This window comes from Diceros bicornis, chromosome 9 (genome assembly GCF_020826845.1).
Source record: "Diceros bicornis minor isolate mBicDic1 chromosome 9, mDicBic1.mat.cur, whole genome shotgun sequence".
Taxonomy (NCBI): Eukaryota; Metazoa; Chordata; class Mammalia; order Perissodactyla; family Rhinocerotidae; genus Diceros; species Diceros bicornis.
In genome coordinates, this window is record NC_080748.1 from 9,224,316 (window position 1) to 9,248,044 (window position 23,729).

General features: G+C 42.0%; 1 protein-coding gene across 1 annotated transcript in view; it reads left to right on the top strand.

Moving 5' to 3' along the window:
* ATP8A2 (ATPase phospholipid transporting 8A2) overlaps nucleotides 1-23,729 on the top strand; it is a 508,363-nt gene that overhangs the window by 256,885 nt on the left and 227,749 nt on the right. The window contains exon 25 of the mRNA XM_058547869.1: nucleotides 22,806-22,989. Coding sequence (XP_058403852.1) covers nucleotides 22,806-22,989 — 184 coding nt within the window. The remainder of the gene's footprint in view (nucleotides 1-22,805; nucleotides 22,990-23,729) is intronic.

Here is a 23,729-nt window from a genome sequence, read left to right on the forward strand (position 1 = left end):
GAGACTTGTTGAGAGCCTTCAGGCTGTCTGTAGGAATTAGTACACCGACATGAACCTAAAGCAGGCTGAAGGACACGGCGTGGGCATCGCACTGGTTATTTAACTTGGGCAAGGAGAAGAGCCACTCTAGCACATAGACAAAGTTCCTTAGGGTGAAGGTCTTAAAAGAATTTGAATTTGAACTTGGAAGGACTTTTTTTTTTTTTTTTTTTTTTTTTGTGAGGAGATCAGCCCTGAGCTAACATCCACCAATCCTCCTCCTTTTTTGCTGAGGAAGACGGCCCTGGGCTAACATCGGTGCCTATCTTCCTCCACTTTATATGGGACGCCGCCACAGCATGGCTTACCAAGCAGTGCGTCGGTGCGCGCCCGGGATCCGAACCAGCGAACCCCGGGCCGCCGCAGCGGAGCGCGCGCACTTAACCGCTTGCGCCACCGGGCCGGCCCCCTTGGAAGGACTTTTAATGGTCCTTTTTGTACATGTAATGGTGTCTTTTTGTGGGAAAATATTTGAGGTCACTCTGTATATTCTAGGTGTTCAAATATTTGTGCAGTTGCATTCTAGTTAGGAAAACATTACCCCAGGTTGAGTCTGTTATGTTCCTGATCATCTGTTGGTGATCTGATGATTGGGTCCTGAGAGGAAACTTTCCCAGCACATTCTCTCCCCTGAACAGACGTCACATATGCCTCAACAACGACAATAGCAGCAAAGCGTTCCCTCAATAGCTAAAAATCTGACAACTCTAGCTGAGGAGTGTTTAGTGAGAAGTGCATGTAAGACTGAACTGTGTAAACAGGTTCAAGTGAAAGCCTATTTCTACAACGAGCATCAAAATCAGTGTGGAATAATTCATAGGTATTTCTTAATTTTATTATACTTTAAACACTGTGATGTCATCTCCAGCTTTTCTGCCTGTGCTTTCAAAATACCCTTGTGGCCAGAACCTTTAGATAGGGTGCGTTTAGCTCCATTTGGGGGGAATCCCGGGCCCATAGAGGATCCTGTCCACTCTCTGCATGTTCCTCTGCTTCCTCTGTAGAATGAGACCCTTCCTCCTTGTATATCCTGATCTCACCCAAGAGTTTTTCAATTTTTTAACAAGGGAGGATTCACCATCTTTGAAAAGATTTAGAATAGGAAATTTTTATTTTCAGTACACACATAAGAAATCAGAAATAGAGATCAGGAGAAACCTGTATCCACCTCATCTGCAGCCCATTTCTTTTATCCGTTTGTAGTAATAAGGGGTGAGAGCCCAGCAGAGTCGGAGGGCTTGAGCAGGAAGACTCGCCTATATGCCCATGCTCTCTGGGCTCATGTATCTTCCTAAGAGGGACAGAATTGTGGGGAGGTCAGTACAAGAGTCAGTTTTCAGTTTTGCATTCCCAAATATTTGTGGTCTTTCCACATAAGAGTTTAAAAATATAAAGGGATTCAGTCTAAATTTTTTGGCAGATGTAGTAAAGGGTATCACAATGTCCTACACATACCAGAGAACTCTTGCGGAACAGTCTCTGCCTTAGGGCTGCTTGTGAAGGAGCCCGTGTGATACAGTGAGATTGGTGTACAAACAGAGGAGGTGCGGCTCTGCGGATTGTCCAGCATAGACGAGTAGAGACTGTGTGGGGAGGCATGGAAAATGGTAGAGTTGAAAGATACGTGCTTGATATACACTATTCCATTTAATCTTAAAATCCTAAGGCACGGATCGTCATCCCTATTTTGCAGATTAGGAAAGAGTAGTAGTGAGTAGCCCAAAAACACAGAAATAAATTTTGAAATAATATTGAATTACCTAAGAAATGTTCCTTGGGGATGTAAATTAGCAAATTTCGACTTTTCAGTAAGCTGACATTTTTAGCTAGCTTTGTTCAGATATTTTTCTACAAGTATATAAATTAGTTTTGTTTTATTACAAACAAATTCATTGTGTTTTTAAAAATTGATTCAGTTAATCATTCAGAAACTCTTTGAGGGTTAATTACTAACATATTTGTAGTTCATTCTGATTGGGGAGTCAGTTTTGTTTATATTCCAATTTTTTAAAAAATTAAGTAGAGATACATTTGTACAATATTTGTTTTAGCTTTGTGTTTTCAAAACAGTGTATATAGATAGTATTGACCATTACGAATGGGCTCAATAGTTTAAGAAAATTTCACTCATAGTAGAAAAATTATTTTTTGTTGAAAGGAGGTGATGAGATTTTCCCCATGCTATTTCGTGTTGACAATCTTTCGGCAAACTGGTCAGAGTTCTGCCAAACTTTTGAAGCTTCTTTAGAATTGACCTGATTTTTCTCCTCGCTACGCATCTGAATTTTCTTAAGCTTTTGGAACTTTTTTCTGTTTTAAATGTTATATAAACTCTTTGGTTCGACCATTGAATGAAATGTTATGACATTTAGAGGGAAACTCCTGTAAGCATTAATCAATGTGAGATATTTGTTGCTTTTTCGTTCGACCCCATCCAGCTTTCATCCTGACACACAGCATCCCGGAGGCATCGGCCGCTGGTTTAGTTGTTGAGTACAGGACGCGGTTTGATCTCTTTCTTGGGCTTTCAGTGCTGGTAAATTAATCAAAAGAAGTTACTGCTCTGCTGGGCATTAGCATGGGTTTAGATGTTTCTGCTTCAGGGCCTGTTCATCAACTAAAATGCTTTTAAGCCCCAGATGGAGAGTAAACAGTGTCGCTGCGGCCGCTTTGAGGGGAGCATTACTTGTGACCCGCTTACATTTGGGAAGGGGCCTGTTTGTATTAGCAGTTATTCTGGTTTGGGTTATACCATTTTCAAAATGTTTTTTCTCCTCTTTTTATTTAAATGCTTTTAGTATTTGTGAAGAGCCACACGCACCATCATCACCAAATATACATACCATAGACGTTTCAATAGCAACACATGCAGATCAAAGTAAAGGAACCCTATGTCAAAATTTTTATGAAGCTTAATGTATGTATAGTAACCAAAGTTTGTCATTAGAGGACAGTGCAGTTATAACACCAATTGAGATATAAGTTATCAGAATAGTTCTTATTAACATGAAATTGTGGGGGTTTTTTGTCTTCCTTTAGATAGAAGTGGTCACTTTTATTGTCATTGGCACTATTTGTGCCAAGCATGGTACTAGGCACTGAGGATACAAAAGAAAATAGTCTTTGTCTTCCAGGACTTTGTCCCTTGAGGAAGACAGACACATAAATGGTCATTTCAGGGGATGGGATGAGTATTCTGATTGAGGTATTTACCAGGGGACTGTGGGGATGTAGAGGACGGCAGTTAGGCGGGTGGGGTGGAAGGAGGGCCTGAGATGGGGAGAAGCATGGATGGAGACCTCTCCCAAGGAGGAGGTGACAATGGATCTGGTCTTCAGAATGGAGTAGAAGTTAGCTGAGGGGAGAGAGGAAGCTGGGGAGTTGGAGGAGGAGATTTTGTCGGGAGAAGCATCAGGGCAGCAGGAATGTAGGGGATGGGGGATGCAGACAGCATAGTTTTGGATCTATGCAATGTCAGAGAGGGATGCAGAGTCAGGAAAGGAGCAGCGTTAGGCAGTGGATGGTCAGGAAACTTCTTCTTGTTTTTTTTTAAGAGATTTATTGTAATTTAATATAGTGATCTGAGTTCAGCAAAATAAAGGGGAGATTATGTATTTGAAAGATTATGCAAATTTGAAAAATTTGCAGCCCAAATGCAAAAGAGACTTAAACCAAAGAAAAAATAAAACTAGACATACACAGGAAAACAGACAATTACAGATATAAAATATAATACTCTCCTCAGAGTCCATTACTATTATATGTTTTTAACAATTTAGTTGTGGTATAATTGATATACAATCACTTCACATATTTAATGTGTACAATCAGACGAGCTGGGATGTTTGCAGATGCCTGTGAAACCGTCACTACAATCAGAGTAATAGACATGTCCATCACCTCCAAAAGCGTGATCAGGAGCCTCCTGAATGTTGATCTACTAAGCATAGACTTGTTCCTGGAGGGAAGAAACAGTGCTTCAGAAAGAGTGCAGTGTTCAGATTGGCCTTGTGAGCAGAGCAAGGCTGCAGTGTAGACAAAGGAAGGGAGGGTAGCAAACCCACTGTATTTGTTCATATTTTCTTTAAAGATGAAAAGGAAATTAAAACAGGAAGTTCTGGGCCTTCTTGAAAAGAATGAATTACTTACCGTAGCTGTGATACAGTCTGCCCTCCATGTCCCCGGCTTCCGCATCTGCAGATTCAACCAGCTGCGGATGGAAAGGCCCGCGATGGTTGCGTCTGTACTGAACATATGCAGACTTTTTTTTCTTGTCATTATTACCTAAACAATCTAGTATAACAACTATTTACATATAATTTACATTGTACTGGTATTATAAGTAATCTAGAGGTGATTTAAAGTATATGGGAAGATGTGCGTAGGTTATATGCAAAACTGCCATTTGATACAAGGGGCTTGAGCATCCATGGATTTTGGTATCTGCAGGGGCCTGGAACCAATCCCCTGTAGCCACCGAGGGATGACTGTGTTGTCTCCTTAGTTTCTGATCATTGACATCCCAGTTTACTTTAAAAATAATAATTTGCATGTGACGAGCTCTTACTTATATATATAAAATTTCTAGTTTGAAAGACTTGCTTGGGAAAGAAATAGAAGTCCTTTTGGGATTATGTTGATAGTTCAGTAAAGGAACATAGTAGCAGTGTATCCATTTCTAAAGCCTGAGAATTTGTTGTTCTATTTATTCAGGGTCTAAAATTGAAGTGAGTTTTTTGACTGCATCACAGTGTATTGGAAAACTGATGGAGGGCTCAGGAGCGTTAAGTACAAGGGTACCGGTGAGCCCGTGGCCGGTACTGCTGTCTTCAGAGTATAAATGCCACATTTTCCTGGTGAAATTTAGCTTACTATGTAAATGTGATTTATTTGGTGAGTTTCCTGATTCTTCTACGACCTTCTCTGTGGTTATTTGAAGGTAACTAAGATAACCTCCCACATCCTTGGCTTATTTGGAATTCATCCTCATCTACAAATGTAAGAAATCCTTCCTATAAGGAGAAGGATAGAGGCACAGTGCAAAGAAACATCAGCATCTTGTTTTCCAGGACTTTTTCCATGCGCTTTGTATTTGGGACGTTCAGTTATGTCTATATGAGACTATAAATATCTTATAATGTAGTAAACTCAAATGGCTACAACCTAGGGCCTAGGTGGTCATAAAAGGCTTTAAAGAGAAGGATGGAATTGTATGAGGCCTTGAAGGGTATTTAATCAGCTTTTGCTTTTAAGAACGTATTTGCTTTTTCATTACAAAAGTAATAGATGTTAATGATGTGAAACAGAGAACAAAATGAAGGAACAATATACCATATCCACTCTATTCAGAGAGAACCACTTTCCAAGTTATTTTTTCCTGGAGTTTCTTCTCTGCCTGTATGTGTGTGTGTGTGTGTATTTAGTACATGTAGCCTTGTCACTTGCTCTCTTCATTCAACAGCACATGTAAACATACGTCCAGGTTCCATGTGGTCACAGTTTAGATCTACAGCACTCTCAGCACTGTGTGACTTGTGAACAGTGCTCTCAGGGCTGTGCTCACACCTGTGACCTTGCCTGCTTATCCATTTACCTTCTTAGCATAAATTCCTGGAGTTAAGTTGCCTGTTCAGAAGTTACATGTAGTTATATATATATATATATATATATGTCCATCAGTAGTATATTGGAGTGCTTATTTACTCACACATCAACATTATGTATTTTTATTCTGTTTAGTCTTTGCCCAGCTCTGTTCAAATGGTTCCCTCCACCTGAACTGCTCTTTCTTGGCTCTGGCCCACTGTCTCTGTCCATTCTTTCAGAACTAGCTCAGAGAAAGGCTGCTGTGATTTCTTTCTAACTCTTCTTCTCTTTACTCACCACCCTCCACTGTGTGTTTGGCTGAACTGTTATGTTTTGACAGTCTTCACTTTCCACCTGGCTGGAGTGCTGTATAAACAGGTCTTATCTCTCTTATTGGAGCCTGGATTACTGGGGGCAGGGATGGGGCCTGGGTCACTATGGGGTCTTTGGACTTCCCCCATGGTACTCTTTACCAAGCTGGGCTTTAAACTCATTTGCCGAGAGAAGGGACAGGCCAGGCTGGGAGGAGTAGTGGGCGTGGGGCACCACTGTTCAGAGAAATGCTAGCCCAACCAGCCGCAGCATGTATAAGAACACTGTATGAGTAAAAAACGCAGGTAAATCTAGGAAGTGACATCACAAATATGCCTGGATGATGCAAATTGGGAGCCTGCAAACCAAGTGATAACACTCACAGGGGGTGGTCCCACAGCTGCCCACACACATTTATAAAACCATTTCTAGCTTATTCACCCACCCAGGTCAGTGCTGATTCATGTGATTGTTGGCCAGACGCTCTGGGTTGTGTGGTTATTCGCTTCCCCTTCCCTTTGTTGAATACAATACTCTGCCTTTTTTACAGACTGGAGCAGTGTGTAGCTGTAAACGTGGAGGCTCTCATTCTGGTGCTAGGTCAGTCCACAAATATTATCTGAGTGCCAGCCATGTGCCAGGTGTTGAGGTGAATGTTGAGGTTATGTTGTGAAACAGGGAACGTGATGCAGGCCTTCATGGGGGCATCACAGAGGGAACAGGACCCTCAGCGTAGAGGGATGGCCCTCCATGTCTGTGAGGTCATTTCCCGGTTTCTCTCTTAGAAACATGCTGTCATTAGAACTGGCAGCCCCATGCGAGTCGTGTGCCTGCTCTGGAGTGAAGCATCTCCCTGACTGTGTGAAAGGTCCCCTTTGCCCCTGTCGTTGGTGAGTGGGTGTGCACGCAGAAGAGAAACGCCACCTGCATCAAAACTTAGCCCCCAGAGTTAGGAAAAGTCTATTTCCTTAGTTAACATAGCATCTGGAGGAAATAGGAAATGGCTATTTCCTAATTACCATTATAGTGAATTAAGCCAACATTTGTGTCTATTTTACACTCCTTCGTTCACTGGAGGACTTGACAGGAAATTGCTCCCCTTGCATTCAGCATGTCTGTGTGACTATTCAAGAGCTTAGGCGCCCTGCAGATCCCATCAGACACAGTCAGGATTGATAGCCTGCCTCCTCACTGTAGCATGGAGAAGCGTTAGGCCATCTCTGCAAATCTAGGTTAATTGCCCAGTGCATTTATATTGGGTGACTAGTTCGCTGCAATCTTCGTAGTTGGATTGTTTAATATATTTTTCTTTGTTCTACTAATGACCTGAACTTCATAATGTGCTGATAAACAGTCCCAAAATGCACAAAGAGAACTGGCACAGGCTCTCTCTCGATGCCTCCTTAAACTAACTGGCCCTGCCTGCTGCTTTGCTGCTGCTCAGAATATCAGTGCGCCAGTCCAACAGAACCAGCTCATTACCACGCTGACTGCCCAGGCCCACCAGACCATTATCCTTCCAGGAAGCAATGGCCTTCTGATTGCTTCTTAGGAAAACTTCAACTTTTAAGCATTTTGAATGAAAAAAACCCTATTTGGGTTTTTTTTTTTTTGAGCTTTTACTAATATGACTTAATGGGCTGCAGCTAGCTTCTTAGAAACCAGTCTAAACTATATTTTCAATAATTTTGAAAAATCTTTTACTTTGACTAAAAATTAATGCCTTCAATTTTAGAATTCTGCTTAGAGGTTTATAGCTCAAATAAAACATGTGTTAAGTCAAGAATGTCCTGGAGAATTGTCTGATGTCAAAAAGTAGGTAGAGAGGTCTTAGCTCTTAAAATTGTTCAGATCAAATGTAAAGAACAAATTCAAATTTTTAATTTAATTTCTTTTCATAATATTTAATCATCATTTCAGAGATGAAGTGCTTTTTAGATTCTGTTATCTTTTACTATAGCAGTAGATCATCTATGATGTAACAGAATAATTAGAACAGATTTCGTTAGGATTTTAGATAAACTGAAAATGGTCATCTGTTGGAGTGGATAGTTTTGTTGTTGACTTGTTCATTGGTATTATTTTACATAGTTAGGCTTGTCTGAAATTTGTTTTATATCAATTTCTATCCATTGTCTTTAGAAAGAGTAAAACTGATTATAGTCTTCCACTTGTATTAATTGCATCCCAGTTGGGTTATTTGCTGTTTTGTTTTGCTTTTGGAGACAAGAGTAAGAGGAAAAACTACTTCTAGTGTATGACGAAGAGTCGCTCTTGCATGTTTGATACTGCTTGAGAGGAGATCGTGCTTGTGGTAGCTGCACGTTTCTTGTATGTTTAATATATTCCAGTGAACAGCTGATATTGTTTTAGGGCATGAGGACAGATTGGGCTGATCACACAGTTCTAATCATTCAAGAAGAACTCTGATATTATTACAGTCCCAACTTCAAAGGCAAGCCTTCCTCAGTTGAGCTCCCAACTCCACCCAAAGACAAAGCTACTGAGGGAGGTGTGCTGACAATGAGTGAGTTCGTTCTTTATTCCTCGTTTGCCCTCTGCTCCAAACCTCCATGTGTACCATTTCCCTCATAGCGTATATCAGAACTGCTGTCATTATTTCTGCAGTCTGATTCACGTAGGTAAATGAATCAGTACGTAAATGAATTCACGTACGTAAATGAACCTACGTACTGCTAGGTAAAATTAGCAGTAGCCATTGTGTGCCAAGGACTTCATTGGGTGTAGGGAAAATTAAAAACTGGAGACGTAATCTTTACCCTGCAAGAACTCGCAATCTTGTTTGTGTTTACATATATTTATGTTCAGTGTGTATGAATATTAGTGTGAATTATCATACAATTTAATGGGTTGGTGTATAAAGAAACTCTGTATAGATTTATACATGGAAACAATCCAATACAGGACTTTAAGGGAAGGGATGATAAAGTCAAGCAGGGACACATCAGCCAAAATTTTCTTCTCTGCCGGTTTTTATTCCATCTCCATCCTGAAGATCCTGAGAGGCCCTGAAGCCAGGAGCTTATGGGAGAAGAACACTCCCAGGCAGGACTAACTCAGAGCCTGGATGGTGTCCTCAGTGGAGAGGTGATGAGTGGTGCTTGGGGCTTAATCGGAGTCAGGTAGAAACTAAGATAGGAGTTTTTTTTTTTCTACCTTTCAAAATGCTTATCCACCTTTAACATTTATTCAGTCTCCATGACTATCTCGCGAGGCAGATGGCAATGGTGACATCCCTGAATTACAAGCAGAAAACTGGAGTCAGGGGATAAGGTAACTCTGTGAGGTTCTCACAGTGTTGGGAGTAGATCTCTTGCCCGTGTTCTCTTCTCCAGCCCAGCCTGGCCTGATTGCTCAGTAGAACCACGTGAAGCTTCCAAATGGGTGTTTCCAACGTAGGTGAGTGTAGCAGGGTGGTTGAGTGTGCAGTCCCTGGAGTGAGACAGCTGGGCTCAGGTCCCGTCTTGGTACCTGTTCGGTTTGTGACCTTGGGTGCACTGTGTCGACCTTTCTGAGCTTGGTTTTCTCACCCATCAGGTGGTCAGGATACTGGTACTGATTTCTCAGTTATAATGAGGATTAAATCAGCCGGTGCATGGAAGGCACTTAGCCCAGCTACTGATGAATAAACAGTGCATGCTAAATCAACACTTGCTGCTGCTCCTGTGTGATTACTATTGTTATAGTTTCATATTTTTGCTTTCAACTTAAAAGTATAGTTTTTGAAGCTTAAGGAACGTTAGAAATCCTCATTGTTGGTCACGGAGGAGAAAAAGCAGAACCAGGGAAGTTGTCCATCTGGATAAGTGGAGGCAAGGATCCCGGTTACACCCATCTTTTGATTCCTCTCACCTGAAGAGTCCCCACTGTTCTTCCCTGTTCATTTGCTCACAGATCATCACACCTGAGTCATTTCCTCCCTTCCCCACAGCTTTAACAGTGAGCACACTATACTCTGAGAGGGAAGAGAACCAGCCCTCCAGGGCTGGGGGAGCTGTTGGAGGAAGGGTGGAATTTTCTCAGCAACCCAGAGGACCATGAAGGCTTCCCCACCTGTACGTTATTATCACCTTGGACCTCAGGTCACAGAATCTGGTTCTGGATCTTGTACAACTCTGGGTGTTGGCTCTGAGATAAAAAGAGAAAACCATGCCCTGTCACTTCATTGGGCACAGTGCATGCTTTTATCACCTTTATAGTGCTGGAGCCCAAACGAAGGCCTGGCATCCGCTTGTCACTTTGCCTTGGAACCTGGGTCACCCTATTCTAAGCAGGTGATAGGTCATTTTTGTTACATTGCTTAAAAAAAAATTGTAACACCAAAGGTATCACTACTTAGATTCTATCTATAGCTTATAGGAGTTCAATTTAATGAGATACTATGTATCTGTGTCTGTGTAGCAAAATGAAAGAGAGAGGGTGTTTACTGTACCTTTGCTTGCTATGACACTACAGTAACTTCTCCTTCTGTCACATTCTCTTAGTTGAGGCTCAGTTTGGTTGATGACTCCCATTTTCAGCTGTGAAGTGTAATTGCAAGGTATAGGCATTTCTCGCCTTCTCCATTGTATTTCAGGACTTTTATGAGATGAGACGTAAAAGCCTTTGTCAAAAAGCTGGAGCCCTCAGTATGTGCTCCTGAGCACCTCTCCTCTAGTTCTCAAGTTTCTGGGCTGGAACTTTATTTGTTCTAAACTCCCCTCTGGTACCAGCCCTAAGCCAAGTGGTTGTGTATCTAGCTCACTCTGGTCTTGATCTCCTTTCCAAGCTCAGTGTTAGGCTCTCTGCCCTGCGGGCAGTGTGATCCCGCTCACTCGTCTGTTGCAGCTGCCGGCAGAGGTGGATGTGGCAGGTGTTGGCTGCATGGACACCACCTATCAAACTCCATAAAGGGCAAACTTGATTTTTAGGTGGTGGCTGTTACTTACAAAAGGTGGTAACCTGATAAATGTGGCTGTCCGTGTATTAATTTACTCTGAAAAGTATAGCTACCAGGTGGACTCAAAGGTTGAGACTAGGGCTTCTCTGAACAGGCACTGTAATGAGCTAATACTCTTAATCTTTCATTTCTTTGATCAAAACTGCCAGATGATCATTATTCATTTAATATGGTGAGTGGGTCCTTGAGCATGAAGTGGAAACAATTGTAAGTAACAAGGAGGAGAAAACTGTGTTTGAAGTCCAAAAATCATTAAAAAACGGTTAATTCAACAAACATTTGTTTGATAACTATTGTGTTTGGTGCTACGGGATTTAAAGATGAGTAAAAAAATCCGTAACACCAGGTAGCTCATAAGCTACTTATGGAGACAGCTAACTGCATTTCAGACCAGACTTTGACCTAAGAAGTGCTATTATGATGGTCTTAATCAATTAGAAGGGCAAGTTATAAATTAAGCTTTGCAGTAGATTAAGTTGACTACTATTATAATTGGCTGTTATAATTTATTTCTTCTGCAGGTGCTCAATGTCTTGGGGCTCATGTCCTCTCTTTATGCAGACCCTCATGTGGTTGATCACTATGTCCATGCTCGTCCAACCACCACCAGGACCTCCTGCCTTGTCTGCTTGATGTGTGTTGTTGATCTTTCTCTGTCACTCTCCAGGACTTTAGCAGATGCATAGAACCATTAGCAGTCATGTTCACGTTCTGTTTTGGGAATGGCAGAATGCTGCTGCCTTTTTTCTCCCAGTAGCCTTTATTGTTTTTAGAAGAGTTTTGGGTTCACAGCAAAATTGAGGGGAAGGTGCAGAGATTTCCCATATACCTCCCGCCCCCACACATGCAGAGCCCCCCCAGTTATCAACATCCCCACCAGAGTGGTGCGTTTGTTACAGTTGATGAACCTACATTGACACATCGTGATCACCCAGAGTCCATAGTTTACATTAGGGTTCATTCTTGGCATTGTACATTCTATGGATTTGGACAAGTGTGCCTCTTTGTTTAAACAGTTTTACATATATGGTAATGAAAAAGAAAAGCGTTATCATTTCCTGCTATTGAGATCTAGAATTAGTGGCTTATTAAATACAGGCTTTAGGTTTGAGAAGGGGTATATGCTACTTGGAAGAATTTCTAACTTACCTCCGTTCCCACTCCACAAATTCCACTCTCAAAAAAAAAAAAAGATGCTTTAATCTGTGAACTACCCCCCACCCCTCCTGCCAGGTGTGGATGCATGACATGCTGGCCACTGCGTCCCTGTGGCTCTCAGGGCTCTTGGTTGTTTGGATTAGGACTCAGGTGAAGGTCAGAGGTGGACAGGCTGCCTCACTTTTTTCCAGAGTATAAGTAGTTACAGTTTGGCTTATTTATTGGATTGGTAATCAGATGACCTTGTTCCAGGCCCAGGTGACAGGTGAACGGCAGGTCTAATTAAAATCATTCTATTAAGCATCTTGGTCATCATAATTTTCAGTGGTGCATGAGCTCATGCTGCCTGGTCCTGAAGGAGCCATAAGCTTGGTCGGAAATGTCAAAACTCAAACACTTCTCAGCTTTCCCCTTGGTTCTGTTTCCTATTCCCACCTTCCCCACAGCAGAGCCAGGCATGCTGTTTTGAAATACTAGTGAAATTTGCAGTGGAGAACAATAAATGTATGTTAACTTCAAGACCGCAATTACTCCTGAGAGTCTTGGGGGCCGTAATAAAGCATTTCAAGGAAGCAGAGTATCAAATTAATGCTTTTTGTGCTAAAAACATTAAGGTATTTAAATGTGTTATTCTAGTCCCTGTTTCAGCCTGGGAACAGAAGGATCTAATATCTTTTATTCAAATCCCAGCCTTCCTAGACTGCTCCATTCTTTTCAGCCTAAAGTACAAACAGGAAGAAACAGACTATAACCAGTTGATTTCCGTGAACATAAAACTGTACATAATTCACAACATACAACCTATTAAATTTTTACGTAAAATGTGGCTGCCCAGATCTTAATATATTCTATATCATTTAGGGAAGATGTTAGGTTTTCAGAAGCTAGACTCCTGTCTGAGCGCCACTTTAATTGTTCTGTTTCCTGTACATGCGGTAAAATTGTCATGGACATGAGTACAGATGCATAAATTCTGAACCCCCAAGCAGGGTATACTTATTTCAAAGTGAGCCCTTTCTCAGTTGCAGAGTAAACCGATCTTGAGCAGATAGGGTGTCCTCCCTTTTTCTGAGAACCGCTCTGAAAGCCTCAGCTGCACAGGCAGCATTTACGGCTGTGGTGCAGGATCAGGTTATAAGGTTTTTGTTGGGTTAATAAAGAATATCAAGTTCCCTCACAACTCACTGCTGCGCCATGGTTGATCTCTTCTCCTCGGTGGCACAAGAGAGAGTGCTCAAAGGGCGGTGGAGGCGTCACCTGTCAGATGGTAACGAAGATCATTGATCAAGAGATTGCCTCACCCCAAATCAGTTGTTAGGGTTCCTTCCCTTTAAAATTCCTGTTTGTTGAGGAAATTTTTAGATTTTGGAATCAAGATTTAGAGGCCATGTAAAGGTGACTTCAGATGACTAGACTAGGGGACTTCAGATGACTAGAATATCTAGTCTTAAAATTATTCATGTTTAAACTCTGGGTCCTGCATCCAAGGTGGAAGTGCAGACACTAGCAAGGTTGTTTTCAAGGTCAATACTAAAAGGTAGGAGAATCAAGACTGTATTTTGTGCAGTGTGTGTGTGTATGTGTGTAACATTAAGATAATTAGTAACCCTTAAAACTTTTTATTATTAAATATTGAATGAGTTAAATGAACCTTTTAAACAACAAGGAAATTATTAGTAGTACTTATTATGTTGTTACAGAGGCAAATTTATATAAAGTGTTTTTAGAAAGCTCTCACGTTCTCTCTCGCTTTCAGCCTCTCTCTCCCTCCCTCCCCGCAGCCCCCCCTTCCCCTTTTTGGTAGAGGTGTGAAGAAGAGCTCACCTCCTGTTTTTGGAAGTTGAGTTATACCTCAAGAGTCTGTTCTGAAGCGTGAAAACAGTTAACATGTTAGTATTTTTGAAAAATGAATACTTATACCGTGTTGAAAATAATCTTTTACTTATAGGATGCCGTGGAAATTTGAAGATCTCCTCAATTTGAATTTAATATATGCCCAAATATGTGTTAAATTCCTAAAGAGACCATAGAATTGCATCACCAAGATATTAAACAAGATGATAGCACAGCTGCCTGCTGCTCACCTCACCTGGCACAAACTTGTCGCACTGTGCCCATAGCATGAATTCAACCTTCGATGTAATCAAGGGGAGATGGCCTTATGGCTGATACTGGCAAAATACAGGGAGTGTTATCAAAATATGCATGTTTCAGCCATGCCAAAATAAGTATGCCATCAGTATATCTGGGCTCTTAGATTAGTTGCTCAACAAATCCTGTGGCCTATAGGCCTGTGTTTCACAGGGGTGGCTGGATCACATCAGGATTCCTAGTTATTTCATGCACATTTACTACCAATCATGAACTATAGGTCCATCATTTTGTTCAATCAGCAAGCTAGATGCTTATTCTACTAGGCACTGTGTTGAATAGTTATTAACAGTGTGAAAGTACCGAGGTATTCGAGATTGTGATAGGATGGGATTTTCAACTTAAGTCATTGTGAGGTGCTTAAATATAAAGACTCTGTTTGGATGATTTGCTTCACCCGACGTCCCTAAGACCATCTGTAAAGACTTGGTGAGCCGGTCGGTGTCTGTCAAGCCCTCAAAGTGCTTATGCAGGATGATGCACAGAGGCTAAATGTTGCCTTATAGTAGTCAAAGCATTATGATGGAAAAAGACAGGGGAAAGAAGACCAGGTTTATGTGTTAGTCTTTCCAAGGAGAGCCCTGTGTGAAGCCAAAGATTATTGCCAGCTATATGTCATTAAGAGCTGTTGCCAAAAGCCTATAATAAGCCTATAATGTTTTTAAGGATATTAGTAGAAAACAGAATCAAGACCATTGGCACGTCTGGTCAGGAAGTTTGCAAACGGTGTTCATCCCTAGACCGCAGGAAAAGTGGGGTATCTTTAACTACTTTCCATGAATAGTAAATATAGAACTTATAGAGGTGTCCAGTCATTGTGTATTGCTTTCATTCTCTCCATCTACGAGTAGAAGTAGTCTTTCACAGTTATGCACCAATAGCATGTTTCTAGGTCTGTTATTTAATGAAAGTTAATGTATTTCTGTTTAAGTAGAACTGTATTTTTTTCCTATTATTTGTAGATTTAGAGATGTAATTGGTCTTAGAATCATGATTTTGGTAGTTAGTCACCATTTATTGAATGTCCACTGTATAAATCCTTGGATTAGCATTTAGGGTAAGGTGAGGAGAGGGAAGGATGGGAAAGGAATGACAGGTGAAGGTTAGAGAGACAAACATATCACACACAATGGGTACAGTCAATTACACTGAATAAATAGAGTTTATAGAAATACATATACCTATTAAATAATTCAGGGGTTAATTCTTATAATGTTGTTAGTCCATGTTGTCCCCTTGTGGTCTGTCATCCTGTCTGCTCTTTTTTTTTTAGCTCATGCTCAGATCAGCCCTGAGCTAACATCCATGCCAATCCTCCTCTTTTTGCTGAGGAAGACTGGCCCTGAGCTAACATCTATTGCCAATCCTCCTCTTTTTTTTTCCCTGTTTCTCCCCAAAGCCCCAGTAGATAGTTGTATGTCATAGTTGCACATCCTTCTAGTTGCTGTATGTGGGATGCCGCCTCAGCATGGCTGGACAAGCGGTGCGTCGGTGCACGCCCGGGATCTGAACCCTGGGCCACCAGTAGCGGAGCTTGCGCGCACTTAACGGCTAAGCCACGGGCCAGCCCCCTGTCTGCTCTTTATGAGGCAGCTGGTGAGGGTAGGGAAAAAATAGTAACTTCAGTCACATGGCATTTTGTGGTAAACCCCATCTTTTATAATACTGATCTAATGTGGTTTTGAAATTTTTAAGGATTGAGAGAAATCCTTCCTAAGAGGGTCTCCACAACACCTTACTCTTTAGAGGAAACGCTGGGGTAGAACAGAGCCCTTCACGGCTGAAGCAACCAAAGCTAGAAACACTCATCCTGAAAGTCTGTGCGGGTTGCTCATTTGACAACTAGGTACGTGGTGCTACACTCGCAAACCCGCTGTCTCGCGGATTGTTTTCTTCTCTGCAAGCACTCATGCTGCTTTTTAGAATGTGTTCCACACCAGCTCCAACCTTTGTGAGGCTGCCCCTTGGTCAGGCGCTGTATTCTGTGAAATAAAGCCTGGCCTGCTTCTTCAGTTACCGCGTCTTTCTGAGGCACCTTCTCGTGTGCCTTCCACATGTGTAACAGAGCTCCTCCCTGTGTGTAAGCTTTTATTTTTATTTTTATTTTATTTTATTCTATTTATTTATTTTTTTGTGAGGAGGACCAGCCCTGAGCTAACATCTGATGCCAATCCTCCTCTTTTTTGCTGAGGAAGACCGGTCCTAGGCTAACATCTGTGCCCATCTTCCTCCACTTTATATGGGACACCGCCACAGCATGACTTAAGCGGTGTGTTGGTGCGCGCCCGGGATCCGAACCGGCGAACCCCGGGCCGCCGCAGCGGAGCACACGCACCTAAACACTTGCGCCACCGTGCCAGCCCCTGTGTGTAAGTTTTTATAATGAGGGAGCACTTCGGTCTACTTTAGAGCCATTGAGTGAGTGAGTTTCAATGTCACTTCTTTGTGCCTACAAGTAAGCTGGCCTGCAGCTACCCATTGGGTTCACCTAGACCCCCTCATTCCACCTGTCGCCCCGTCTCCCCTACAGTCCCACATCTGCCACTGTGCTCTAGGCAGCAGCCCAAGCTGCCACAGTTATCTGCTTTTGGAGCTTGGGGCTACAGTGAGATGCACCAGAACTGGGACATGAGATTAAATCTGAGAGTGTCACACATTTTGGGTCAGAGCACAGATAGATGTAGGACGTTCCAGAAGGGGGTAACTGTCCAGAAGGCCTGGACAACTAGTGCTGCATAAATGCACTAGATGCATCTAAAAAAGAACACGGGTCAGAGGGACTGTTGGTCAGCCAGCCATGGAAGCACTTATTAACAGATATGTAGGATAATTTAATTATTTTTAGATTTTTAGACTTATATGTTAGGTGTTTGTGTATCTACAAACTCTATATGAGATTTAAAAAAATGTTTTAAATTTTCAGTCAGGTAACGCTGCTTTAAGAAATAAGGTATAATTTATTTCAATTTTTTCAATCAGAAAATCTCTTTTGTAAGGTTATTATCTTTAAGTTAACAGGAAAATGGAAAATTTCACAAATGAAATCATATTTGTTGGTTTCTGCATCATAAAAAAAAAACAACTTATGAAGTCCTATATAGCTTGTTTTGGTTAGTAGTTTTCCCTCTCACCTCTTACGTGAGACACTCAGATTGGAAGATGATTTTAAATGAAATTCCAACCCGAGTTTGTACTTACTAGTTTGAATTTAAAAGCAAAGAAGAGCCCACATATGCAAAGCATGAAGTAAGGGGATGAGATTCAGTGTTTCTGCTACCTAATTGTTAACTGTCTCTGTGTGCAAGTTGTACGTGTGTCTTGTGCTATGGAAAGGTGAGCCTAGCTAATGACAACATCTGAGCAAGAGAGAACTTGTGACCTTGTCCAGGCCAGTGCTGGGTTGCTTCAGTGTGGTCCATAGACAAGCAGCATTGACATGACCTGGGAGTTTGTTAAAATGCACATTCTCGGGTCCCATCCTGGACTTCCTGAATCAGAATCTGTGTTTTTACAGGCTCTCTAGGTGATTCTGATGCTCACTTAAAATTTGAGATTCTGATGTAGGCCAGTGGTCTTCACACTTCCTCTTTAGTTGTAAGGACTGTCTATAGGGAATAAAGAAGTTTGGAAGTCCGCTTAGTGAAAGTATGTAGTGAATCTAGTTAATAGTAGGTATAGTGGCTCTGGGTGAAGTTCCCTTGGGTGCCCTGGGTGGGGTTTCTTGTAACTCCCCTGGCTCAGCTGAGCTCAATTACAAATCAGTGGTGGAGGTCCAGCCCCACTGACAAACCAAGCAGCTGAGCTCTGAGAGGGGGAGGGATTCGTTTAAGTTTGCTCAGGTGATACTACAATTCAGAATTTAGAAACTCGCTCTGACACCGGGCGTTGGTAGATCAGATAAGTTAATACATGATCATTAATTCTATAAAAGGAGTTACCAAAGGTTTTACCTAAGTGTTATATTTGAAATAACTTTAGAAAGTGAGTTTTTAAATTTCAGGAACACATATTCCATAAAATGAGATTCTCCAGGATACTGAATTTTTTTTGTCTCAGAAGGAAAACTTATTTTTTATTTTAGAATCTATTGTGTTAGTCAAAAAAAGTGGGTAGAAGATCTCTCAGTTGATTGAAGATTTTTTATTTTATATTTTATTCATAATGCATCAAAATAAGTTATAGAAGTGTCCCAAGCACCTGGGTTGGCTCAGATGTGGTCTGGAGTTCTTATTTTACAGGTTGAATGTATTTTATGCTGGGAATCCTTATTAAGTGTTGCATGTGATTCCAGGTCACAAATTAAGATTAAAAAAGAGCTGGTTTGTGCTTCATGGTAACTTGGCATACTAAAATGCTGTGTATGGCTGAAGCGTAATGGTGCCTATTCAATTCTATAAAAATTGGCTGTGTGAGGGCCAGCCCCGTGGCTTAGCGGTTAAGTGCGCATGCTCCGCTACTGGCAGCCCGGGTTCGGATCCTGGGCGCGCACCGACGCACTGCTTGTCCGGGCCATGCTGAGGCTGCATCCCACATACAGCAACTAGAAGGATGTGCAACTATGACATACAACTATCTACTGGGGCTTTGGGGGAAAAAAAAAGGAGGAGGATTGGCAATAGATGTTAGCTCAGAGCCGGTCTTCCTCAGCAAAAAGAGGAGGATTAGCATGGATGTTAGCTCAGGGCTGATCTTCCTCACAAAAAAAAAATTAGCTGTGTGACATGTTTTGAAACCCTAGTGTGTGCTAAAATTATGTTTTCTCAAGGCATTACGGCTGAGGGCATAATAATCTTCATGAGAATTTCATGCTTCTCATGCTTCAAGTATGAAGACCACTGGCCTACATCAGAGTGTCAAATTTTAGGTGAGCATCCGAATCACCTAGAGAGCTTCATGCTTCTAACACTGGGATTCGACTTGGTTTATATGCCCCAGTCAGGTTTTCTCTTTATTTTTGCTTTTTGGGAAAAGGCAGCTGTTGGACTTGCATACATTTTACTTTAAGCCATCAGAATCATGACTTGATTCGACTTACTGAGATCCAAAACCCAGAGTGGCAAACGAAGTGAGTATATGTGACTTGCTTATTGTCTCGTGTTGGTTGGCCTACTGCTCAACATCCTGACAGAGAAGCGGTGACCTTAAGCTCAAAGCAAACCTTGGGTCTATGTAGCAGCTTCCCTATTCCACCCCCACAACCCTTCCCGCCTCCCACAGCACATGTCCATTTGGCCGAGCTTTCTGCCCCACAGGCTCCCCTTCTGCCCCGTGGGCCTCCTTTCTCTCCAGACCACTTCAGGGCAGCTGATCAAGAGGCCAACTTGCTTGATTATTTGGGTGGCGTATAGAATCTCAAGGAGTTGCAGCCTAAGGCCAGCCTAGTACTGCCTAGGTGTCTGTTCCATCTCGTGTGATGTCTTCGTGGATGCAGAAGAGTTTGAGATTAAATGATGGCACCATTAGGTCAAGTTGCACTTCAGTGGGTGAATAATTGTTCTTGAAGAGTGATTAATGTGGTCATGGAGAGAAATTATGAACGCAGAGATTCCCACGTTCTCTGGATTCACAATACCCTAGTGTCACAGTAATTCCTTTGCAAAGCCCTTAGGCCAAAAGAAAAGCCAAACAGTTTCTAACTATTAAAGAAGTAAGGTCAAGCAATTTAAGAAGTATTATGTCCTAACAATTTAGCAGACATCTGAAACAATAATGCACATAAATGGAAATAAATAATACTTATTTTCTTTCATCCTTAACCACAGTCACTTACCAATGGTATGGTATGGTACACCTGTCGAGCACTGCACAACTTCTCAAACCTTGGAGTGAGAGTGAATGCTGCCTCCCTCACTTCCTAGTCCACGTTGATTTTTCACAAGATATTTACTTTTTATCATGGCAGCCATGAAAACTCAGCTTCACAAAAGGTATATCATGAAAAGGAACGTAGTGTGATCTCATGTCAAAACTGAGCCACTTTAAACTGCTATTTTGTACCACTACTCGAAAGATGTTGCTTTATTTCCCTTGAAAATTTACAGTTTCCCACTATAGCACCCCAGGATACTCACATACACAGTTTGGGAACCATGGGTCAGATGGCATGCAATTCTCAGATATGTTCAAATTTTTTTTCCCCAATGATTGAGGTTTTGCTGGTGGGGTAGGAGATAACATTCATTTCACACTTGCTAATTTATACAGTGGTTTCGCATAAATCACAACCATCTCATGAGGTGGGTGGTTCTCATTTTCCTCATTTCATTGATGAAAGGACAAGAACTCATAGAACTCATAGAAAACATCATGCTCAGTTATTTGACTTTGAATCCTATGTTGTTTTCTCCTTATCACATTTGATCTCTCTTTCTACTGAGTTCAAAAATGAAATGGGGGGGGGGGGGCGGCCCAGTGGTGTAGTGGTTAAGTTCACAGGCGCTGCTTCAGTGGCCCGGGGTTCACAGGTTTGGATCCCAGGCATGGATCTACGCACCATCAAGCCATGCTGTAGCAGGCATCCCACGTATAAAGTAGGAAGGAAGATGGGCACGGATGTTAGCCCAGGGCCAATCTTCTTCAGCAAAAAGAGGAGGATTGGCAACAGATGTTAGCTCAGGGCTAATCTTCCTCACAAAAAACAAAACAAAACAAAACAAAATGAAATGGGGAATCACACTTGTGTAGCAAATTAGAATTGTGAGCTGTGTCTGTCAATCAGAAGTTTAATGAGAAAGCGGAATGTAAAGACCAACCCTTGGCTCCAAGTAGCAGGTGCACAAACTTGGAGGGAATAGATATAGCTGATCTCCCTGTATGTTAAAATTGCTTACATTTAGGCGACTGGAAGCTCAGTCACTGAGTGACTGGAAGCTCAATGATAAATAATGTAAAGCTTCCAATAATTTCATTTTAGGCTACATTAAAGTAAGTTTACCATCAGCTACCAGGGAGGTGGTGATTCTGCTCTTAGCTGTCTAGAAGATCATACTTGGAAGCTACTTTAAGTTCTGAAGCACACCTATTAAATAATGGCTGAAGGACCTGACACTATTCAGCCAGCAGAAACTGAGCTAAATTTAGGAGAAATGATGTGACAGGGGTCCTTATATTTCAGCCTTTCTAGTATTCGAAAGAACAGTTATACTTGTTCTAGTCTAACCCAGAGGACAAAATTAGTACTTTCAAGTATGCTTATCAACAACAAAAAAGTAATAATAAGTTTTAGTGGTTGCAATTGCCCGAGGAGGCAGTCAATTCCCATCATTGAAAATCCCTGGGAAATGGTAAAAGAAATATTAGATCATACAACATGGCTCCTAAAGCCCTTTCAACCCTTAGATTCTGTTTTTCTAACTTGCTAATTTTCATTTCTTTGTAACTGAGCAAAGGCTTTCAGAGAACCTGTGCTTTAAATTCAGCTACTGTCTCACCAAACACATTTCTTTCTAGGGCTGGTAAAATTCAATGTAAGGCAAAATTTAAGTTTTCTGTTGGAAACAGGTATTTTTGGGGTTGGAGGCCATTTGAGAGGTCATAGTTCTACTGAGAAAGTCTTTGAGTGTCCATTCTAGTTTATAAGTACAGTACAGGCCGTATGTGAGTGTGGCCAGTATACATACCTCTGGGAAACCCAGAAAGGTCTTTTACTCTGTGTGTGTGTGTGTGTTTTAGTCATTCAGGAGTCTACCTGTAAATTTCCCAAATCAAATATCAGCTCACCAATTCAGAATTTAGAATAAATCAGTCTTGAGGGACTGGTAGTTTCATCATGTTGTATTGTCTGATCTTATACACTGAACAAACACTCCATTATAATTAACATTGCTGTGATTTAGACCCCATAGATTTATATTGGGTCTTCTTTTCAGACAACTTGAGGGCTTGTGAAAAATAGCCCACCTTCTCTGATTCCTTGTAGAAACAGCCCCTCTTAGGCAAAGGCTGCTCATATCTTCCCTTTGGGTTGTGCTTCTACATAGTTCAGCTTTAGCACACCTTCTACCCCGTGACTCCCCTTAAATCCTTCTGCCTTGGCTGCCCTTCAAACACTGTCTCCATCTCTGGGGTGGAGATGGAGAAGTCTTTCTTCTTTCCTCTTACTCTAGTACTCTTTCTGCACTTCTCAAGGCCTGCCAATTTTCTTCCCCTTCTGTGAAAGCAGATTTTATAGAAAATTCCCTTGCCAGCCCTAGGTTGTGTGTGATGTACAGCAAAGCAAAAATGGGATCTGTGCTAGTTTTCTGATTTTTTGGGAAGACATTTCCTAAAACCTCTGTAATTAGCTTAACTGCCTTTATCTTTCAGGAGGGCACACGTGCCCCTGAGGAGTTTGCACGTATGGCTCCCACTGAGTGCAGTGATCACAAATGGCTGTGGTTTAAGTTAGTTTTGAGTTGTGTATTTCATCTGTGAAGTTGGCAAAAACTTGAAAGCCACAAGCTACTGTTTTCCGAAAGCTTCTTTGCACATGAGCATAAAATGTATGCATTGAATTTGGAAATTGTCCAATAACTGCCCTTTTAATGCAGCTAAATGTAGATTACAGCTGTTTCCTGTGGAAAGGCATGTATAGTCATAATTTCTCTTTCTTCTCTTACAGAGTGTCTCCTCTGCAGAAGTCTGAAATAGTGGATATAGTTAAGAAGCGAGTAAAGGCCATCACCCTTGCCATCGGGGACGGTGCCAATGACGTTGGGATGATCCAGACAGCCCATGTGGGTGTGGGAATCAGTGGGAACGAAGGCATGCAGGCGACCAACAACTCGGATTATGCCATTGCACAGGTCAGAGGCGTGGTTGACCAGCTGTCCTATCCTGCTGACAGAGATGTCAGCTGGGCATGAAGGTCTGGTTGGTGTTTGACCGTCAGCTCAGCCCTAAAAACTCTGCCACCCCTTTTAAGGCTGCCATCTAGACGAAACCACCGGTGTATTTAGATTTCTGTGTAGTCTTGATCTTATGCAGTTTGGAGGCCCTGTCCTGCGGTTGAGTTTCTTTTGGCCAGCTGTGGGGTTGGCTGAGCTTTCTGTCATCCAGGCCAGGTGTCATTCCTGACAGATAGGTCTCTGATCCTACTAATAATTCTCTCTTACCCTCAGCTCCCACATCTGCTACGTGTGCTTTTCCTTATGCCCTCTCATGCCAAAGAGTGGCTGTGCTCATAGCATCCATTGTCTACCATCTCCATCCTGGCATCTCCCCTCTTTCAGAAGGTGCTGGAACACTCTCTCATCAGGCATTTAAGATCAGGGGAAGGCAGTGATTTACAGCTGCTGCCCAGGGCCGCTGCTGTGAGGTGAATTGCTGAGAGCATAAACAGGGTTTGGGTGGTAATTACCCCATGGACAGTAGCAAACAGCCCCCTGCAGTTAGGCCAATTTCCGCCGATTCCTCTCTGGATGGAATATTGCGTGCAGAAGCTCCTGATGCACTTTGTGGTTACTGTACAGGTAGCCTGAGGATGAAAGAAACTGTCTACTCTTTAATGACAGCCAGAAAGTGAAGGAACATAGCCAACCTCCTG